This window comes from Gambusia affinis, linkage group LG10 (genome assembly GCF_019740435.1).
Source record: "Gambusia affinis linkage group LG10, SWU_Gaff_1.0, whole genome shotgun sequence".
NCBI lineage: Eukaryota > Metazoa > Chordata > Actinopteri > Cyprinodontiformes > Poeciliidae > Gambusia > Gambusia affinis.
The window spans coordinates 5,539,030-5,561,451 of NC_057877.1; the positions used below are offsets into that span (position 1 = coordinate 5,539,030).

Sequence of the window (22,422 nt, forward strand, 5' to 3'; positions counted from 1 at the left end):
GAATATGATTAAAAGGAGGGAAGAATGAGCACACTCATACACACACGGTCTACATCTGGGGGAAATATTTAGTTTTCAGGCAGCTCCCACATGTGCGCACATAGTTTAGAAAGTTAACTTGTTGAATTAACATACCTCTGTGTGAGTGTGTGTGTGTGTAATCCCACTACCCCCAGGCCTCCAGCCTACCTACCTATCTCTGGGGTCAATCCACGAAGTTTGCCGGGTGTTGTGGTCGATATAAAACACTCTCCCGTCGTAATCCCGGGCTTCCTCCCAGCCCGCCGGCAGCGGCAGCTCCTTGCTCTCTCTCCGCTTTCCGCCGCTGACCCACGGCATAGTGTCGACACGGTGAGTCGGGCAGAAGCCCCCCCTGTCCTGCTTTTTTTTTTTATACCCCCGAAAAAAAGAAAGTCGTCGGTCTTCACAGCATTACAAAGCGACTCCACCTCGACGCGATGGGGAAAGGAAACGCGAAAACAGCAAGTTTCCACCGAGGTTCTCCTCTGAAACAGTCCCACGGGAGGAACATCCACTTTCTTCCGCTACTGCCCCCCTAAAAACAGTCCAGCGGCGTTCTCGCGGTCCTCCATGTTCGCCTCTCCACCATATTTCATTCCTTCGTGTCTGTCCATATTTGGGGGCGGATTTGCATAAACGCTCGGACGTACGACTGAGCGAGCTCCTCCGTCCAATGGGGAAACTCTGGGAATCAGCACTCTCATTAGGACTAATTACTACCACCCGGTGTGGGGATTAAATGCGACTTTAAAGTGTCGCGCCACTTCAGAGTTTTATCATCACAGCAGTGGAAGACATAAACACTCCAAGAAGAGCTAAGTAACAAAAAAGTTAAAGAAAAACTTTTCACATATTGGTCAGTAGGACACTACCACATTTTAGTTTGACTTACAAATAAGCTTTTTGAGAACTAAGATAAAATATGTAAATATATTTAATATAAAAATGAGGAAAAATTGTGATTTAAACTCACGGACTCCTCCCACTAAGTTTGCTGCTGTGATTGCGGTGGCAGCGGTACAACAGCGCCATCTCGTGTCTCCTATCCGCATAGCATCTTAATGAAGCGTATCTGTTCCTCTGTTATACTATCCATCCATCCATCCATCCATTTTCTTAACACCCTTCGTCCCTAATGGGGTCGGGAGGGTTGCTGGTTCCTATCTCCAGCTGCGTCCCGGGCAAGAGGCGGGGTACACCCTGGACAGGTCGCCAGTCTGTCGCAGGGCAACACAGAGACACACAAGACAAACAACCATGCACACGCACACTCACACCTAGAGAGAATTTAGAGAGACCAATTAACCTGACAGTCATGTTTTTGGACTGTGGGAGGAAGCCGGAGAACCAGGAGAGAACCCACGCATGCACAGGGAGAACATACAAACTCCATGCAGAAAGACCCCGGGCCGGGAATCGAACCCAGTTATACTGTTATACTAGTAAAAGAAAAAAAGCAGTTTATTTCAGTAATTTTATTCAAATTAAGTTATTTGCAGACACCGATTAAATGTACTTCACATACAGTGATATATTTCAAGCAAGAAATTCAGTTTCTCAGAAAACTAAGAAAAGAAAAGGAAAAAAAACATAAGGTCAAAAAGGATTTTACACAACCGCGTGGAACACATCTCTGACAGTTTTTCTAGTTGACCATGCAAGTGTTTTGTGTTCGTAGCATATCATCACCTTCCTAAAATAACGGCCCATATATATATATATATATATATATATATATATATATATATATATATATATATATATATATATATATATATATATATATATATATATAGAGAGAGAGTTCTGATCTTCTTTGCATCCCCAGAACCAAACTAGGAGAAGTGATATATTTCAAGCAAGAAATATATCACTTGATATGATTCTTGCTTCTATGTTGCATTGTGTTTCTGTGTGTGTGTGTTTGTGCGTGTGTGTGTGTATCCCAAAAGTAGACATTTCTGTATAAAAAAAAAAATCTCTTTTTTGCCATTTGTATTTTCGGAGAAGCAGAATGTGGTGTTTTGAAAGCTGACAGTCAAAGTCATCAAAACTAACTGAAATAAACACTTGAAATGCATCAGTCAGTGGGTAAAGTCTCCATATATTACAGTAAACAAAAATGGCTGAACTGAATTCCAACAATAAATGCACTTATCCATCTGAATTTATTTTGTTCATCTCCTGCATACCTTAAATATAACAACAGAAAAATCAAACCTGAACTCATTCCAATGTAGCTCTCTGTATGTTTTGGAGTCTGATTTTTGAGTGTATTTGGTCTTCACTGAAGTGGAACAGAAGAAATCGCTCGTGTTTGTCGCCCTCATGTGGCCGAATGATTGAACTGCAGCGGCGCTGTGTCCGTTTTTAACAATTATCTGCAACAATAACAGTTTAACAATTTTTTAGGAAGGAAAATTAACAAAAAGGGGTTTTTTTGCCTCCTCTTTTTATTTTTATTTTTTTTTTAACTTCAAACAGCATGGGAAGTTTCATCTGAAGTCGTCCCTCTCACACTGTTTGAATACAAAGATACGCTTCCTTTTTCTCTTCCACGAGAAGATTTATTTGGTATTGTTCTGTCCGAGTCTTTGTCCGGACATCAGAACTCTCAGCTGGGGATTTTATTGCCTTTTTGTTTGCGGTTCGAACAATGTTCTTAAGAACGGGAAACATTTTCTCACATCTCGGCTTTGATCTGCAGCCTCCTACGATTGTTTCCCACAGGCTGTGCTGTGTTCGTAAGAGACGAGACAATAAGCTGCTCTGTTGTTTCACATTCAGTCACATGCAGCCCGAATCTAAAAGCAGTTAGCCCAAACTTATGAACACGACAGAATTTGCAACCTAGTTCTGTTGCTCTTGCACTATATTGATTCTTGAATGCATTGAAGCCTGTTTATCTTCGTTTCTCTCTCATTCCGTGCCATTTTGCATGTCTTGGTTCCATTTTAAGGAGTTTCTCTGGAAATAGTTGCTTCTTAGGTGTACAGAACAAACTGCTTGGCTTTCTGTCTTCTGGTATTGACATATCTCAAGATAAAACACACAGGATGCAAAAACAGACATGAAAGAAGTCTCTTTTTTTCTACCGTAACATAGATTGGTATGTCTACGTCTAATGACCTCTCCTGTGGCTTGCAGCTTGGGGAAATGCTTGACAATGGCTTCATCTAAACAAAGCCATCTCTGCCTCTGCTCCTGCTGCCCATTGGCATGGTGGCAGGATAACAAAAGGGGAGGTCCAAACAAGCCCCCTCTCCTTCCCGCATCAGAAGATGTGTGCTCCTCTGAGTGGAAAGTGTTTGTGAACAAGCGCCGAGCCCTGAGCCAGAGCAGTCAGCTCTAATTACCAGGCGCTTTGAGCAGCCTCCGTCCCGACCGGACTCCGAGAGGCCTCTCCAACCCAGGCGCAGCCGGTGAAGGGGAACTCTCATGGATCTCTTGAACGTGGAGGCCGGAGAGGCAAGAAGACGCATGGACTCACCTGCCTGCGTCTTGGAACTGCTGGGGCTGCTGGTCTACGTCGGGGCATGGCTCTGCGCTCTGGGCAGCACTATCCTGCCGCAGTGGCTGACCAAGTCCACCTCTCTGCTGCCCACCGAGAGCTACGACTTGGGACTGTGGGAGACCTGCGTGGTCCAGGACATCGGCGGCATGGAGTGCAGGTCTTACGACAGCCTGCTGGGGCTTTCCAGCGACCTCAAACTGGCCCGCATCTCGATGTGCACCGCCCTCGCCGTGGGGTTGCTGGGAATCGTGGTCGCCGTACCCGGGCTCCACCTGATCAACAGCTGCAAAAACTATGAAGGCCACCGAACCAAGAGGACTCTGACCATCACCGGAGGGGTGCTGGGGATGATGTCCGGGGTGCTCTGTCTGGTCCCCGTGTCCTACATCGCTCACTTGGCGGTGATGCATTTCTATGACGAGAAGGTTCCCGAGGTGGTGCCTCGGTGGGAGTTCGGAGACGCCTTGTTCTGCGGCTGGGCAGCAGGGTTCCTCCTCGTGGTGGCCGGGCTGATTATGGTGACCTCCACCTGGTGCTCCCAGGCGGAGCACCACCCTGCGCCACAGAGGAGGTGTCACGCCAAGAGAGACCGTGACCTCAGAAAACGCTCCGAGTACGTTTAACGAACGGAACGGCACGATCACCTGTAGAGCTGCACTTCAAACTGCTTTGCACCAATGATGTCAATGATTTTTATATATTAAATACAAGATAATGTGTAATAGCTGATCCAGCCAAAAAACAAACAAACAAACAAAAAACAGGATTTGATTAGTAATGTTTTAGCTCTTTTAAAAACTCACATGCACAATCAGACGTCGCATTGCAAGATGGCCTGCTGTGATTAGTACAAGTGAATATTTTTTGTAAAGGGGGGTTTTAGTATTATGGGATGGCTTTCATTTATCACTTTCAAGATGAAAAATAAACTATTAAAGGCTTTTATTAGGCTTTCTGTTAATGTCTGTTATTCTCAACCCTGAAGCTCAGATCGTTTCTTAGAACCAAATTTTTTTGTGAGTCCACTCTGGTTTTCTGGTGAGGTGCATCGTCTGATACGGATCAGGTCTATAGGTAAGCATTCTGCTCTTGTATAAAATACTTGCAAAAAAAAAATAATGCTAAATTTGCCTTTCTTACGTTTTGTGTCGTTACCTGGAGATTTGATTGTGTTTTTGAAACTTCTTTTTGCACGACTTTTGTTGTGCTAATACATTTCGGCTTGTTTATTTTTTATTTTCCTATTGCTGAATCATGAACACTAACTTGACCCGGATCTGTAGATTTTGTTCTGGATGACTTGTCTGTGATTTCTGGACTAATTTTGATCGGTCAGCTGCTTCCGTTCCAGGTTTCCCCCCCCATTTGTCACTGACTTTTTTATTTATTCTCATTTGTCCTTGAACGTCTTTACACCACAACATAATGCGTTGCTTTTTGCGACCGTTTAGCTTGCTTCGCGTTTATTTTCACACACTCTCTAAGTGATTCCCTTCATTACACGGATCTGGTAGTTGTCAGACCTGGCTGTGTCAAACCTTGAGCAACAAGTCTAGCAATCGGAGCTAATTCGCGATTTAAAAAGAAAACAATTATTAAAACATAACAAGATAAACCATTTGGAAGCTGCATTTTGTGTTTCAGTCGGGTTTCCTTTGTCTGCAATTGAAATTAGGTTGATGATCTGAAGTAGATAGTTGTGGTTAACAAAAACACACAGCAAAAACAGAACAAATTGTTCCAAAAAAAAAGGTAAATACAAAACAAAGGAACCACCAAAGGGTTAATTTTGTGCTGGTAAAATGCTGAAAGACCCAAGCCTGTGTGCAGCAGTGTCCTGGTTTGTGGTCTGTTATGTCAGAAGTTTAGGCACCGGCCAGACCACAGCCACCCTCAGACGACCGGTCCGGTCAGGAGTGGGGGGCAGAAGGGACTAAAACCAGCCGTCAGGTGTGTCTGCGGCGGTGGAAACACAGCTTGAGGCTAATTCCATCAGATTTCCTGGTCACTCACAGAGCTAAGCTGTGTTTAATGAATACTTTAATGGTCGAAGAATGTAGCACACGTTGACATAATTACACAAATTTGCCAGGGGTCAGAGTGTGTCACCGCTCACCGCGGTCCCGAGCCGCGGCCCGCATGGCCCCGCGAGCACGCAGGTACAGCGGTGCATAGCGCGTCATACGCTGCGGAAAACCTTTTCCTGTATGTCAGCTGTGCTTTCTGAGGAGCGAGCTCTTCCAGAATGACGTTAATAAGAGATAATGATGTTGTCACACGAGCACGTCTCCCGAGGGGCCCCCGAAACGGGACTGGCTCTACTCCTGACCCGCCGACGGTAGTTCTGTTGAGACTCCCTGAGCCGGAGGCGCTTGGAGCAGAAAGAGAGAATGTCTGCACTTCAAAAAAATCACGCAATCTGACGAAGTGTTTTTGGTCTAGTTTCAAGTTCAAAATATCCTAGCATACTTTTAGTCAATAATTTCTGAACTTCGGTGAAAAAGTACAAGCTGTAAGTGAAATAATCAAAAATACTTGAAAAGATTTTATGTGTTTGCACTGCGATGTGCCTTATTTGTGTATTTCTGCGGGTTACCAACAGTACAGTCGAAAGATATTATTTTCATTTCAGTTTTTACCATAACATTTTTTCCAATTTATTATCTTTTCATTTATTTATATATCACTGACAAGCAAGAGTTAGAAGAAAAATAAAAGATTCCGCCAGTTGTAAAAATTTAGCACAAACGCATTCCAAACAGGAAGATTATTCTTGGTTCCAAGTCTAGTTTGGCTACTTTGAAGGACACGCTTTTGGTTCCGTCTGTTCCTTTACCAACACAAAAACGCGCCCTCCCAAGTTTCTCTCAGACGGAAAAGAAGAGGAGCCGTCAAGAGGGAGTGATTAGCCAATCAGGAGTGGATTTAGATGTCACGACTTGAATTTACAAGGAGAAAAATAAAAAAATTTTTCATGGCATTTCAGGTACAATCTTTTCCAAATAAAGAACATTGACTTGGAATGTCTGAAAAGATAAAAGTGCTTTTGTTGTTCATTTCTGCATTTGTTTTTAATTTTGGCAGTTTTGATCTTCCATACTGTACAGACGACAGAGAAGGACTCCAGTCCACCATTTTGAAAGCTATTAGCTGTAGGAAGGGTCCAAAATCAACTGTGGAGATTCTCCTGTGGGTTGCAGTATGTTTCTAGCTCCTGTGAGTCTGGGCAGAGAGGCAACTAAAAGGAAATGACCTGCCAGCGTCTTGACTGATTATGTCTAAATACATCCGAATTCAAACAAACAGACTTACTTTGAAGGCTTGATAAACAAACAGTTTTCATACACCGCTTATAATTAGTAAGCTGGGGAATTGACTAGCTGAGCCACAGCCCGGGTCAAAACATTCCCAATGTTGGACATCATCTTTTATATTAAGACCAGGAACTTAATTTAATGTATTTCAGTTATGTATATCTATATTTTAGTTGTTTTTTTTAAATCCTAGACAACAAAACCTATTAAATCATGGTATGCAGTTTAATGACACAACAAAAAAACCTGTTTAAACTGAACCATGTTTTAAAGATGGTTCCACAATCTGTACTACAATTTGGAAAAAAAAATGTTTAGGCCTACATTGTCGCCGACAAATTAGTTTCCTTAAAGGTGCAGCATTACATAAAAATCCACTTTTTGAGCTTTACATCCTGCGATACTGTTATTCTCCTGGAATGTTGCTTTGACTCTTTCATGCATGTTTGGGAAATCCTTTTAATTTCCCGTGGCAACCATCCAGGAAGCAAAAATGGCGTCAGCTACAGCTCCACCACTGCAGCAAATCATACATGTTATTATGATCTGTTATCACTGATTTCTGACGAACATTAAAACAAAAGCGTTATGCTAGAGATCAGCTGCTCCTCTCTTTACCTTAGTTTACCGCTGGAAATTACAAACATCCCAGCAAAACTGTCATCCAGACCCTAATATAATCCTAATATAATCCTAATATAACCCTGACATTGGAAACATCTGCACCAATCATCAGAGTTGTGTTTTTTAGCGTTCTGGCAATGATTTCTAACCACTGAATTTAACGACTAAGCGAGACAGATTAGATAACCCAGCCTGGACGGACCGTGTGTGTGTGTGTGTGTGTGTGTGTGCGTGTGTGTGTGTGTGGATCGCAGGGAGGGAGCTACAGGATTTGATGAATAACCTCACAGCTGTAATCCACTTTGTGATTTTTAAAGTGAGCCGAGTTCTAATGAAGTGAAGTCAAGAAGAGGAGCTTTTGTTTCCCCCCCCCACCTGCCTCCTCCAGAGAGGTGCAGCGAGCCGCTGGAGCAGTGTGTGTGCGTGTGCGTGCGTGCGTGTGTGTGCGTGAGTGACAGAGAGTGAGAGAGAGAGCATGCCTTGCCTTGCAACAATCACCCCCAGTAAGGCGGGCCCCTCTGCGTACTTGCATGCCTGCTCTCGTCCTACGCAGGTCACATGAGCGAGGCCCCCAGTCAACCTGACTCGCTGATACCCGTCCTCACATGGACGCCGACAGAAACCCACACCTCGGCCTCCCTCCACCGGCCTGAGCTGTGATGACACCGATCTGTCGTCACGGGCCCAGAAGGCTGGCCGACTGCTGAGGGCGCTGCGTGATAACAGGAGCGGTAATCAGGTTTATGACCATCCGAGGATAAGAATCCCACCGGGACCTTCAGCCCAGTCGTAACGAGCCACACATGATGTCTCGTGTATCCTTTGCTTGCACATTAAAGTCAGCTGTTCTGGCTCTTTTATTGGCACGCAGCGCCATTTTGTAGCACCATCACTTTGTGGCCTTCAGTTCTAAAATTGCAATATATATCAGATATGACTTAATTGGAATTGGGTCTCTTGTCTCTTTGAGAAACTTTAACCCTTTTAACTAAGTTTTTACAGCTTTGTTCCACTGAGAAGTCAATAAGTGAGCTAATTGCTGCTGGCTAGTCTGAAGGAGCTCAGTGGGGGAAGGGAGAGGCGGTGGAAGATCAGAAGCTTGTCAACCGCCGGGTCTCGACGGCGGCGCCGGGTCCACCCAGGCGTTTTGCACAGGTGAGTGGTTGCCACGGGAAATTAAAGGATTTCTCAAGGCGACGCCTCAGGTATGTTTTTGACGAGGGAATCAAATTATAGCGTGATGCAAAGCTCAAAAAGTCAATTTGATAGAATACTGCCCGTTTTAAACTGCAGTATTTTTATTTTAATTGGACCAGCAGAAGTTGCGGAAGGAAAAGAATGAATCGCGTTAGAAAAATCTGTAATAAATATATTCTAAAGAAGACGTAACTGTTTTGTATCTTTGACTTTTGCGATGAAGGAAGCTCTACATCAGTTATTGGAATTAGGTGTAGATTTTCCTGTACGTATTTTATTTTTTAAATCTTTTTCTACTTTCTTTATTGATTCTCACTGTTTGATTCCTCTAGTACTGTCGGTGATGTTGGTTTTATTACTCTTATCTGAACTTACGAATGTAGATTTATCATTTTAATGTCTGTTAAATGTGTCACCATAGTTACCATGGTTGTGTTTCCTCTGTCCCTTATCTGAAAAATACCTTGTAATTAAATTGATTATTTGATTGTGTTGCAGGTGTTTTGGCTGTTTTTAAGACATCAAAATGCTTCGATCTGAATAATTACATTGTAAATGTGGCTGATTTTTGTTCAGTGCTAGAGGATCCACAACAATCTCAAGTCTTTCTGCCAAATTTATTACGGTAGATTTTCCAGGATTTGTTCTCTTAAAAAAAAACAACCTTTGCATACTTAATGGAACAACAGCATTCACGCTGTCAGATACAATAGCAAGACATTACACTGAAGTTTGTGGTTTTGGAGTAAAAAAAAAAAAATTATAAAGGTTCAAATTCTGAGAATATTTCTGCCAGACGTTGCATGGAGGATGTACTTTAGAGATGAATCGGGTTCAGAGGTCTCGTCTGTGTTCTCCCAGGGTTCAGAGTCTCCTCTACCAACCAGTCTGGTCCCAGACACCAGCAGACCCTTACTGGTCTTCAGGAGTCACTAGCTTGACAAATCAGGGTCAGGTGGCATTTGTGAAAGATCACTGGAAACAAGACAGCCATGTCAACTGAGACCAAGATAACATTTTAAATATTGTCTCCTACAAAAACATTGAATAATCTAGTTATTGATGGTTATATTTATTTGGATTCCTGTCACAGAGAGTTTGTAGCACATGATATGGCGTTCATCAGGGTGATTCCTGCTGTCGCCTTTGTTGAGTTTTTGCAGATATTCTTCTGAGATTGGTACCTGCCACTCCGGAGGAATGTTACGATCTTTCACGTATGGGCTTGGTTGCTTTGTAGTTCAGAAATGTTCTTAAAATATACGTTTTTGTTAATGCAGGAAAAAATATGTAGAACCATCACAATCTTTCTTCGCTGTGGAACCCCGGGTTATCCATCGCTTGACCGTCACCGATGGGCAGCTCGGACCTCTTCGGCAGTGTTTGTACCGTCCAGCGGCCGTCGAGCGGGTCCGCGGTTTGTGATGAATGCCTGTAGCAGAAGAAAATCACTCCGCTTACAAGCATCAGGATGGAAGCAAACATTCCCATCCCGATGGCTGCTCCCACACTCTGCCGGACCGGAGCAGCAGGCAGGTTGAACTCCGGAGGAAAGTCTATGGTGCGGTTGTTCAGAACGGCGGTCATGTTCCACACCAGAGGCACCAAGGACAACACCGCCGTGACCGAGTACAGAGCCCCGGCCAGCGCGAAGCTCAGCCTCATGTTCCTGCGGTCTTCCACTGAGAAGTAGGCGAACCTCACGGCCACCGCCGCGCTGACGTTCCCCAGCAGGCCGGTGACCACCGCCAGCATCATCAGGACCTGAGCAGAGGGGATCTCGGCAGGGGCGAAGATGTCCGAGACGCCGATGCTGCGACAGTACTCGGCCTCTGGGAGGACGTGGCTGTAAAAGCACGCCCTCCAGATCCCCACCCAGGCCACGCCAGACGTGATGACGGACACGTCGTCCACGTACCAGAGCCGCCACTCGTTGATGCCGGTCGTCGTCACGATGAAGAGCCACGCCAGGAAGCCGAACACGAGACCCAGGAACTGGCGGTGCGCTGTGTGAGCCAGGTAGATCATTCCTGCCCCCGCGTGTGGCTGCTGATGCTCAAAGAGACGAGAGGCCGCAGGGCGCCATTACTTCTGCTAAACAGGAAAACAAGGTACGCAAGGTTGTATAAATCACACATAGCCTACATGTGCTCTTCATACCTCCTTCAACTGTTCCACATTTTCTCCGGTTACAACCACAATCGCCAATGTAGTTTTAGGGATTTGTTGTGATCGACCAACAAGACGCTGTGTGGCGTACAGTTCAGCCCTCCTGAGTCAAGACTTGGTTGAAACACAGACGGTGGAATTACAAGCTTCACAAGCTTTGCAGGTCTAATGATGTTTCTAGCCATTCTTTTTTTTATTTTTATTTGCAAGACAGCACAAACGTAGCTTCCGAATGAATTAGTCTGAACTTTGACTGGACCATTCTAACGCATGCAAATGGTTTCCCATTGTAAACTTTGTTGCGATACTTCTGTCCTTTTTGAATCATAGAGAGAAGAACCATGCTCATGTAACACCTCTGATGAAGACGCCTGGGAAAGGCAATTATTGTACTATTATCGCGAAATGGACTTAGTCAGAAGACCTTAAATTTATAATAAACTTCTAGATATTCGTAACAAAGCCCTAAACACTAATAGTAGTGTGGGTGGTGAAATGAGGAGCAATAAAATGTAAATTATTTTGTCACCTGATGGAGTCATGTGTTGTTTCATAGTGAAATAATTAGTTATTTAGTCCCAACAGGTTGTTCTAGTTATTCTTAAATTTAAAAAAAAAGCAATATTTGTAATTGTGTGGACTTGATTGAAGTTGTGTACGATAATATAGTATTTCCAAAATTGCCAAAAATAGAATAAGAATGCAACAAAATTTTAAATACTTTTTATAGTTACCTTTATTGTCAATGCAAGAAAATCCAGCAGAATCTATAGATTTTTCTAGTCCAAACTGCTTAAACCTGGTTTCTTCAACAAGACGTGGCCTTACGGCCAGATGAGACACAAAACTATCCAACGCTTTGAGAAATGGGCCTTCCAGAACCGTAGCTTTACAGGCCGTGTCCTGTTGACGACCGCTTGAGACGTAGTTCACGCTCAGAAAGTAAATGAAGTAAATGGTTTCTGCCATGGATTAACAGCCAAAGGAGATTCCTCAGTTCTGTCTTTATCAGTTTCCATTCCACAACAATGCTTTGTTAGTTAGTCGTGGTTCTAAAATGTTAAAAAATTTCCACATCATCATGTAACAAGGCCAAAGTTCAGCTTTAGTTATATTGTATTCCTATGTACTCATGAATTTTTGAGCAGCTACTGTTGATATATTTCCTACTTTAATGTAAAGAGTAAACTAAGAATTGCAATAAAGAGCCAGCAGTACATTTCAAAATACAAAGTACGTTTTTGCTTGCTTGAAGGTTATATTTAGATGAATTTAGAATTTTCCATCCAGAATATAATAAAATCGCGTACCTTCAGGTGCAGTCTGTTTGAACCATGTCAATGATTGTCCATCTAAATCTTTGAAGGTTACAAAGTTACATTTCCTCCTCGTACTCACCTTGACCACTCTGTAGTTCCAGTACTTCCATAGACGCTGCGCTGAAGAGAGCCTCAACCAGAGCAACGCTGTAGGTTTTCCTTCAGCTATGAGCAACATCTGACTTTTAATAACGTTCTACTTCCCGAAAAAGTCTTCACCTTCAAGCTTATCAGTGGAGAGAGGGGTGTGGTGGAGTTAATGGTTAACTCAGGGGAGTGAACTGATGGCGGCGAAGAAATCCACTCACAGCTGTGTGATTTCAGCAGACTCTTTATTTTATATGAGGGAGCACAGCTGATGAAGTGTTTAGTGTCAGGATGCAGTGGTGCATGGAAGTGTGTAAAACTGCAGCAAAGTGTGCGCCTGCAAAGCAAACATCCAGCAGCTTGATTTAACCCATAAAAAGCCACACAGTTTTAAAGTCTGAACGGTCGAATTACTTTGCGATTTTTGGCTCCACCTAAACAACTTCTTATAGTACTATTCAAGTAACAACTGCAATTGTGCATTCAGTTTCTACACTGTGCGTAACAAAACACAGTGAAGTCATAAAACATTATAGAAACACTTGGTCAGAATATATATGTGGTAATAATCAATAAACATGTTGTTGATGTGAAATAAAAAGAACAGCAGCGAGTGAAGGTGATGATAGTGACGTTTTCCACTGCAAACAGGATATTTACTTCAAGTCTGAATCGGATGCTCCTTCTGTTCGGTGGCGCCGTGTGAAGAGAGGAAAGCAAGGCCACAAGAACTCGGCTGAAAAGGCTCCTAGTTTATCTGCTAAAGTTGCATTAAAGTTACCTGAAATATGTGGATTTTTTAATAGATCACATGACAAAAAAAACCAAAAAAACTCAGAACACGATAAATACTGTAACACGCATCAGGTAGCATGGCTGCTCAGATTAACGGACGACAAAATTCTCCTCTCCCACCTGCCTCTTTTCTTTACAGATTCAAAAGGCTACAATAAATTACTAGGAAAACAAAAAGTAAAAATGCTGTTCAGAAAAATGGGTATAGTGGTTGGTGGAGAGGAATTCAGTCCAAACGGTGCCGACGATGCAGTCCGGTCCAAAACGGTACAGGGAAAAGGTGAAGTGGCAAACAGAACACTACTCCTTTGTTCCGGACTGGCTTTTCAAATGCAGGTTCTGATCTCTGTCTCCCTCTGCTGGTGACAGGACTGAACCGACGCCTGAACGTACAAGACGAAACTTTTCATAGCTGATATATATATATATATTTTTTTTTAAATGACCACCATCCTTTTTTGCCTCGTCTTTGTTTTTAATCACATGGCCAGTCTTTGCTCTATGGGCAGACTGTCTATCAGACACTTGAGCTGCTCCTCGCCAAGTTTGATTTTATCCTCGAGCTTTCGCTGCTCAATGATGAGCGCCGACTTCATCTTCACAAAGTGTTCGTAGTCCGCGAGGCTGTCCTCTGGCAGGTAGTTGGCCAGGATGTCACAGACCACGCCCTCCCTACGGTCCAGGTTCTCCTTCAGCTCCTTGGCGTCCTCGTGTTGCCGGATCAAAAGCTTCCTCTTCTCGATCAACGTGCGCTGAAATAAAAATAAGTAACAATAAAAAATAAATAAAGCAGGTAATACAATTTCATACTTTTTCAACTTTTTGCCACATGGGCCAAAATCGTCAGGTCAAACAAACTAGAGGACCAAAAAGGTCATATTTTTGATAAAAACCTGTATTTCTCTTTTAACCAAGTTGATAATCTGACTAATTAAGCACAATAAATAGTCCAATTTTTCTTTTTTGTTGAAAGTGCCAAAACTTCAGGTGTTTTTCAAATTTCAGTTTGGAGAAATAAAAGCAGGATTTGGGTCACTCTGTGTTTGGAGCTGGATAGGCAGAATGCAAAAAGTTTATTTACAGATAAACACTTTGGATTTTATTAATATTTTTCCATAATTTTTCTGCACCAATTAAAAATAAAACCTGTTCTGGGGGCTGAATTTGTATTCTTCCTGAATTGCAGCCAGCAAAGTTCGTCCTGTCATTGAATATATCAATGAAAACAATGGTCTAAGTAAAAGTGATTTTATTTTGTTGTGTTGTCTAAATCATCCTTTGGGAATAAGAGGGTGATAATTTACTTATTTATTTTTTGGGGGCGAAATCACTTGACCAAAAACTGACGCAGGCCGTTACTTTAGGACGGTGACGTTGTCAGTAATGAACGGTTTGCTCACCCTTTCCTCGGGCGTAGCGTCCTCCTCCAGGTTGTTGAGGGCGTTCTCCACCCTGGCCAGGCGGCCTGACAGGGACAGCAGCAGGCTCACCACCTTGTCCAAATCTCCGACGAACATGCGGAACTTCTCCAGCTCGTTGGGCCGGCACACCTGCTGGACGCGGGCCTCCACCTCGTCTCCCAGCGCGTTGTTGTCCAGGATGTCCTCCAGAAGGCTCTCTTTGGCTTCTCGCAGCACCTGCAGCTTTTTGCTGAGGCTGTCGATCAGCTCTTGCTGCAACGGAGTGTCCCAAAACACCAACGTTAAGGGGAAAAAAAAAAAAAAAAAAAAAAAGAAATTCTCCTAGAATGCTGCAAGAGTCAGAAAAACGTCTTTGTACCTTTTTATTGTTCAAACCAATGTCCAGTTCGTCCTCGGAGTCTTCCTCCTCGTCCTGCATGTCCTTCATTTTGATCAGGAGTTCGGCTTTGGGAGCAGAGGTGCTGTAGTACGTTGAATTGGTCACCATAGTGATGGCCGCCGCCATGTTGTCCCCTTTCTCCCTGAAATGCAAAGTACTAGTTGGAATTGATCAAAGTAGAAGAAAAGCAACCCGCAGTATTTTTAACCTCCTTTACTTAGAGGAGAGCAGCTTTCCAAGCCATAACTGATTCAGAGAAAATAATTACAGCTGCTCTAAAGCCAGAAGAAGATCTTTAAAAAAAAAAAAAAAAAAAACCCAAACCATAAACACAGTGCCAATCATATTTTTGTCACCCCTGATCAAGATTAGAAAAAAAACCATTTAATGTATTCATCCTTTGTTTATTTAGTCTGCGGGGAAACAAGTATCGGTCAAATTCTTTTACCTCGTGTTTCTTAGGATGATGAGAAACTGCAAAGTAAGCAGGAAAGTCGTAAAATCCCCAGATCTCACTGTTAAACAGCTGCAAAGAGTGTCATCTTGGGGTGAGTAGGTCTCCATAGCAACCATTTAGATATATTTTTTTTGAAAATGCTTCAGGCCCATTCTTAAGCATGGTGGAGAATCTGTGATGATGTGGGCCCATTTCTCTTCCAAAGGATTCTGCAGGAAAATGGGTCATCACTGGGTCTTTGAGCAGGAAAATAAATACTTTTTTTTTTAGATGATATGGATAATATAAAAATTTTTTGGGGAGGTTTGACCTGCAGATTGTGATTTTGATTAATTTTGATGTAGTAGTTTTAAATTAAAAATAAATTGATTAAACTTTTACTATAATTTATAAATCAGTGCATCTGTTCTGAAATTTTGTTTAATTTTTTTGAACTTGTATAGAAAAAACGCTTTTTGACCCGCTGATTGTTTCTTTATTACATAGGAGTGCAAGGATATTTACCAGAGATTAAAGATTCATTTGAAAACGGTATAAATTGAAAACTTCTTGCACATCATGGCTGAATCAGTTCCCTGCCAAAACAGTAGCAATCCCTTCTACAAAAAAGTTTTCTCAATTCTAGTCAAAGTTTAGCAACAACACAACAAAAATCTTAACCTTCACAATTTAAGGTCCCAACATAATGGCACCAAAATTTGAGATCATGGATTCAAAAGTGTTAGCAAGCAAGCAGGACTCGTCAGATGAGGAACATGTGCTAGTTATTTGAAGAAGGAACAATTTATTGGGTTTGATTTAAAAAGACCAAACGTTGTGTGAACAGACCAACAGAACTGGATGATCTTCTGATGAGTGAGTCAGGATTAGATCAAGACTATGAAGGTGACTGGAATAGTTCTTCTGAACCGTGCACCCATCATTTTGTTTGGACTCTGTGCAAACTGACTATAGCTTTTATTTAATTCAGTTCAAAAGTACTTTCTTAATCCGAAAAGGGAAATTAAATGTTCTAATTCACATTAAACTTTTTTTTTTTTTTAAAAGCAGCATTGAATGAAGGAATTACAAGACTGTCCCTAACCTGTATCTGATTTCATTAAAATAAAAAAAATGATCAAGTTCCATGCTGTTTTGTTGATGGGTTTATAGTTTGGGTTCCTCCTGTTGCCATGGTAACTGGGACCACATCTATTAATTCACTTAAACTTGAAAGTACATGTTTGTGTACCCAAATTTGCTTTTAATTGCTGTATTAAAATTTGGCTAAATACAAACATTTTTTTTTCCAAATAAAGACTTTTTATTGCTGAGATTAAACAAAAATATTGTTTCAGCTTTCTTTAACTCACCCGCGGTCTTAAGAGACCAGATCATTTGCACCGCAGCGGTTTTTGACTCTGGTGGCGTTGCACTGATCTCACTTTGATAGAATTAAAATAATAACCTATATAAATAATAATCAGTATGTGTCTGGGTTTGTTGAAGGATGCAGAGACAGCTGGCACCAGCTGGTTCTAATCAGACAGCTGCTCAGCAGAAGGACATCCTGACCTTTCGTGTCTATAATAAGATGGTTTCTAGCGTAATGGTGTTGATTAGCCTTATTCAGTCATACTGTTCATAGTATGTTATGAAGCTGTGAATCACGCTGCAGCTGCATATGTTTTGATAAGAGCTGAAACGTGCATTGTAACTAGGGATGATTTTTAATAAAAAGAAAGGTGCGGTGGAATGTGTTTTCAGAGCGGTAAGAGATTGTAACTAGAAGCACATCTCTGTCCGTTCCCCCTCGCGAGTGAAAAGAATCTAACTCTCTTGTCTCTTCCTGTTTCTTGAATTTTTCAATGTTCTAGGTGCGTAAACCTGACACACTTGTACGTTTATGAACTTCTCATTTTTTGTGTCGTTTTGTGAACTGACGGTCTGACAGGACAATCTCCTTCCTGCGTTGCCCAAAGCGCCTCCACCCCACTGTCTGACCGTGACATTTGCTGCACTCCTCCTGAGCATAGTGCTAAGACCATGGTAGGTTTTTAATAGGTCAAAAATCAACATCCATCCATATTCTATACACCCTTTGTCCCTAATGGGGTCGGGAGGGTTGCTGGTGCCTATCCCCGGCTAACGTTCCGGGCAAGGGGCGGGGTAACCCTGGACAGGTCGCCAGTCTGTCGAAGGGCAAAAATCAACATTTCAGGTGATTTTACCTGTTAAAAATTATATTTTTTTTAACTCACCAGTAGTACTTTTGAGCTGACCATTTTTTTGCCAATGTGGCAAAAAGTTTGGACACCCTTGATTTACCTATCAGCCTATCAGATGAAAACCGCCTGACTGGTGCATATCAGTTCACAATGAAGGACAGAACGACTCACCTCTCCTCAACGGACCGGTTTGGGTTGCTCTGCTTCATCTGCACCTTCCTGCGCTGGTGGGCTCCGTCCAACAGCTGCTCCTCCTGAGGGAAGATCCCCTCCATCAAGTCCATGGTGGTTCTCATCTTGCTCTGATCCAGAATATCAGCGAGTGACTTGTCCTTCCCCATGATGTCCCTTGCCAGCTCATTTCTCTTCTGGTCCTCCTCCTCGCTCAACTCCGTGCTTTCCGTCTTGCTGCCGGGCTCCTCCAAGTTGGAGCTCGGATGATCTCCCACCGTGGTCATGTAGGGGTTACTCTGGCCAGCTTGCTGTGTCTCGGTACCCGCCGGGGTTTCGGGCTCCCTCTGTCGGGTAAAGGCGCAGAAAACGGAGTCCTGTCCCAGAGCCGGCGGAGTGCCAAACCCGGCCACGCTCCGGCACTCGGCCTCGCCGTGAGGAACGTCGCTCTGCTGGAGAAACGGAGAGTTCTCCTGCTCCTCACTTCCCTTCGAGTGCACAATCCTGATGGGAACTTTCCTCACTGTTGTATTCTGGGTTTCCATCAAGTGCTCCACCCTGAAACAGAAAGAAAACCAAACTCAAAAAATATTTAAAAAGATGTTTCAGTCTGGAAAAACAAAAAGTCTCTTCTTGCAGCCGCTGCAGCCAATGATTTGATTTCAAACTTTGGCTGCATGTTGGCAGCTGGAATTTTTTCCATGCCCAATGTGCTGGAACATCCAGGACGAGTTAAAACTCCTCCCACCCTTTTCTTAGTTTCATCTAGCCGCAGTTAAAAATCCGTCTGAAATTCACAACAGATGACACTGATTTTGCTGGATTTGTAAGACAAAAATAGGAACAGACAGAACTGTGTTTGTCTTAGAAACATTTAACTAATTAGAAGAATTATCCCAGCCTTAATAAAAAAGGCAAAAAAAGAGAAAAAAAGCAGAGAGTCCCCCCCTCCAAGTTACCACAGCTTGATGACACTCACATGTTGCTCGGACAGAAACAGTGACTCATTATGCTCCCTTTGTGCGTGCAGCAACTCAGACTATTTCTTTTAGAGTAAAACGTTCATCCAAACGTTACCTGTGGGATTCGTCGTCGTGCAGAGAGACCGGAGGCTTGTCGCTGAGTCTCTGTGGAGAGAACTGTGGAGAAGGAGAGCGCTGCCCCTCCATGCTGAAAAGCCCAGAGGGTCTGTAGGAAGAAGCCGGGGGAGAGGAGGCAGGCTGGGGATTGGATGTTGATGGATGATGTACTGCCTCTTGTCCTTTGTCCACGAGTCCCTCGCCCTGCTCAGAGTCGGCCTTTGCAGAGGAACTGGGACAAAAAGTGAGGTTCGGTTCGAAGTTTGAAGAGCGCTGGGCGAGGACGTCGTGTTCGCTCTGCAAGCCGGTGAAGTGGATTTCTTGAGTGTGGGAAGACTCTGTGGGACTGGGAGAAACAGACTTGTGGTTCTTGGTGGCAGCAGCAGTAGACTTCTGTCTGCAGTCAGGATTGGCTCCTGTCATGAGTGCAGGGGGTGGTGCTGAGTCATTCCCAATCTCTGCTGGCTTCTCTCCCACTCTGCAGTCACCTGGACTGCTGCTGGAGAACCTGAGGAACACAGCAGAAAGCTTTTAATTGCACAGGCGGGCAGGCACAGCCTATCATCTGCACCTTATTCAAATAATACGCTGTAGAGTGGCTCTTGTTCACCCCCTCCCTCTGCATCAGCCACTGTGATTATGCCACCATGACAAGACACACGTCTCCCTCTGCTCAGCAAGCGGCTCAGCTGGCAGCGCGGAGAGGAATATTTTGGTTCCCGCAAAGTCTGCATGGAGCAGATCACTTTTTCCTGCCTGAATTGTGGTCTCAGTTTTAACTCTTTAGAGGAAAGGGCAGAGTGAAAAACACAAAATCTTACAAAGTGTAGATTCCAGTGCAAGTTTCTTAGTGAAGTTGAAATAAAATGAAAGCAGCTCACAAGTAACTTTTCAGCAAGAAATGGAAGCTTGTAAATAATTCCTTAATATTGATGAAAAAACTACTCATGCTACTGGCAGATTATTTCACTTACAAAGTGGGAAAAATGTCTTGTTATAAGTTAAGCAATCTGCGAGTGGAGCCAGCACATTTTAAAATTTATTTTAAAACTGGGGTTTGTAGCTTTCATTAAAAAAATGTTCTTTACATATTTCTTATATACGAGACAGATAATCTGTGAAAAGATCAATCTCCTCCACCTCCTTGCAATGTAACTGATCTGATGAACTCCACCACTCCCAGTCAAAAACAACCAAACAGAGCGAGGAGTATCTTTGTGCCGTCAATCACTTTTGTGTATGCGCTGCTAAATGTGCTAATGGCGAAGAAAGAATTTATTGAAAACAGTTCATCTACTGCCATCGGTGCTTGTGCTAACTAGCCTGAGGATTCATGGCAGGTCCGCTATTAAGAAGTAGCTGTAGCAAAGTCGAGAGAAAGGGGGAGTGTTTGAAGTGCACATACGCTAGGATGATTGACAGTTCTAAGACCCTTCTCCTGGCTGATTGGTTGTTTCTGACTGAGCTATATATTTCTACAATTAGTCCTGGAAGAAGGAAGAGGAGCTCAATTTCTTCACAGATTATCTGTCTCATATCATACTGCTATGACAAAGTGACAGTTTTAACAAATTTATTAAAATAAACATGTGGTTTTTTTTTTGTCTTATTTTTTTACATAAGTTACATACCCCAGTTTTAAATAATTATTCACTTAAACTCCTACATTCTGCTGAAAAGTTCTTAGTTTCATCTCATTTCAAATGCACTAAGATATTTGCACTGGAAACTAGACCGAAGATCTGTAGTATGATTTTGTGTTTTTGTAATGTGCACCATAAGGCAGACATCGCTGGAAGTGTAGTCATTAAAGCCCTGCTGCTGAACTGTAAACAGACGTAAACCTTTAAGTGTTCAATCATTCAGCATAATTTACGCACCCAGCACAGTTAAAAGCAGACATTAACTGATCCATGCAGCTTGCTTTGTATGTGCAGAAGAGAACAGCAAACAGGCTAATATTATGGTTTCACACACGCAGATTACATTTCCTTGCGTCTTCTGATACAAATTTTGCTCAGCGTCATTAACAGGTAAATCGTGATTAAAAGGCTCAATTGATTCTAGAGTCACGAGATGAAAAATGGCGACTTGGGAGCAGACTGACGCCACAACTCAAAGCTCCTGATTTAAAGCCTTACAAGCTGTAACAGGTCGCCCTGAAGGAGGTTTGTTGGTGGAGCGCAGAGCCTCTCTCTGTCCTGCGACATAATGCGAGGAGGTTTCAATGGGGAAGCATGAAACCAACACTAAATGCAGCCATAATGAGGCCCTGAGCTACAGGGGACTTCTGCTTTTAGCGGTCAGTGGAACTAGGAAAAGAAAAATACAGTCAGATCTATTTAAACTCAAAATACTTTTTGTAAGCTTTTGTCTTTTAACAACAAAAATACACAAAATCAAATTTTGTTGATTAAGTAGAATATACAGACTTAATTATGCAATCTGCTAAAATAACAATAAATATGGCAGAAATTAAGCCAAACCTGCACAAAACTACAAACAATTGCATTTAAGAAAAAAAACAAAACAAACTATTTTCTACCTAGAAGTCCTTAAGTGGCGTTGTTTTAGTTTTACTTGCTTTAAATTCTGTAAAATAAGTAAATACAACTGAGCACATTATGCTACCAAACTATTAAATGCTTTATCAAAAGAAAGAATCAGATCATCCCCACGCTGTCAAGTGTAGAAAGAGTGGAGCACTTCCCATGTTGATGTTAGAAGTATTTTCTTTAGCTGCAGATAATCAAATATCCACTAAAGAAATAAAATGTTTCTCTTATTTAAAAAAGGGAACCGATTTATTTGTTCATTTGCATTTTATATGCTTCAAATATTGTAGAAAAAAAGCTTACGTGATTAAATGAAAAAGTGATAGTGTTTTTTTCCCCCTCTTTGATTACTAGAATAATCTTACTGAAAAATCTAAGGAATCAATTATTGCTTCACGTTTGCTAGTCAGAGCAGAGAATTAAATCTCTTTCAAGCACAGCAGGCTGATTATGGTTGAAAACTGCCCTGAACTAAAACAACCGAGCAAAGAAGAGTAAACCACAGTGATGGAAAACACAGTGCAAGCTGCGTAGGCTTCAAAGCAGTGATGGAGGTTACGTCTGCCAGGGAAACACAATCTGTGGCTAAACTGACAATATAGAAATCAAACGCATCTCATAAAATTCTCAGCAAGTTTAAATGATCCAAATATATGTTAGGAAGATAAATGTCACCTTATTTCCATCCGACAGAGTATGAAGGGAGCGTCCTGCCCATCAGCGCTCAGTGACTGAAGCCACCTGCTGGTGTCACTTTCCACCTGTATCAATATCACCGTCTGGGTGGAGCAAGCCTATGAGCTCATCTACCAGACCTTACCGTAACAATAACATCCTCTGTCTGCGCTGCTGCTGTTGTAACACAAATGTGAGGGTGGCATGCAGATGCTTCAACAACAAAGTTGCTCAATATCAGTTACTTTACACCAGCGCTTCTCAATTCCAGTCCTCAGGCCCCCCTGCCCTGCATGTTTTAGATGTGCCTCTATTCCAGAACAGCTGATTCAAATGATTGCATGACCATCAATTGCTGCAGAAGCCTGCTAATCACCTACAGATTCAATCCAGGTGTGTAGCAGAGGGGAAACACCTAAAACATGCAGGGCGGGGGGG

At 42.7% G+C, this 22,422-nt stretch overlaps 4 protein-coding genes across 6 annotated transcripts in view; 1 reads left to right on the forward strand and 3 right to left on the reverse strand.

The window, feature by feature from the left end:
• The window catches only part of wwc3 (WWC family member 3), a 38,980-nt gene extending 38,294 nt beyond the window's left edge, over positions 1-686 (reverse strand). Inside the window, exon 1 of the mRNA XM_044129736.1 lies at positions 194-686. Coding sequence (XP_043985671.1) covers positions 194-339 — 146 coding nt within the window. The 5' untranslated portion in view covers positions 340-686. The remainder of the gene's footprint in view (positions 1-193) is intronic.
• Positions 687-3,303: 2,617 nt separating this feature from the next.
• LOC122838793 (putative claudin-24) lies at positions 3,304-6,486 on the forward strand. Its single transcript, XM_044129738.1, has one exon. It carries the CDS (start codon positions 3,460-3,462, stop codon positions 4,156-4,158), a length of 699 nt encoding a protein of 232 aa, XP_043985673.1. The 5' UTR covers positions 3,304-3,459; the 3' UTR covers positions 4,159-6,486.
• A 2,635-nt stretch (positions 6,487-9,121) lies between these two features.
• On the reverse strand, positions 9,122-12,391 carry cldn34a (claudin 34a). 3 transcript variants are annotated; one of them, XM_044128276.1, is made up of 2 exons: positions 12,238-12,391; positions 9,122-10,764 (listed from the first exon to the last, which is right to left on the reverse strand). In XM_044128276.1, exon 2 carries the CDS (start codon positions 10,696-10,698, stop codon positions 9,970-9,972), a length of 729 nt encoding a protein of 242 aa, XP_043984211.1. In that variant the 5' UTR covers positions 10,699-10,764; positions 12,238-12,391; the 3' UTR covers positions 9,122-9,969. The 3 variants fall into 3 exon arrangements, with proteins under 3 accessions (XP_043984211.1, XP_043984212.1, XP_043984213.1); XM_044128277.1 differs by having other exon boundaries at positions 9,122-10,761; positions 12,238-12,361; XM_044128278.1 differs by lacking the exon at positions 12,238-12,391 and adding an exon at positions 10,831-11,177.
• An 82-nt stretch (positions 12,392-12,473) lies between these two features.
• shroom2a (shroom family member 2a) overlaps positions 12,474-22,422 on the reverse strand; it is a 42,967-nt gene continuing 33,018 nt past the window's right edge. Inside the window, exons 7-11 of the mRNA XM_044128275.1 lie at positions 18,753-19,262; positions 17,676-18,233; positions 14,820-14,982; positions 14,441-14,713; positions 12,474-13,792 (exon numbers count right to left, since the gene is read on the reverse strand). Of these exons, the coding sequence (XP_043984210.1) occupies positions 13,520-13,792; positions 14,441-14,713; positions 14,820-14,982; positions 17,676-18,233; positions 18,753-19,262 (1,777 nt within the window). The 3' untranslated portion in view covers positions 12,474-13,519. The remainder of the gene's footprint in view (positions 13,793-14,440; positions 14,714-14,819; positions 14,983-17,675; positions 18,234-18,752; positions 19,263-22,422) is intronic.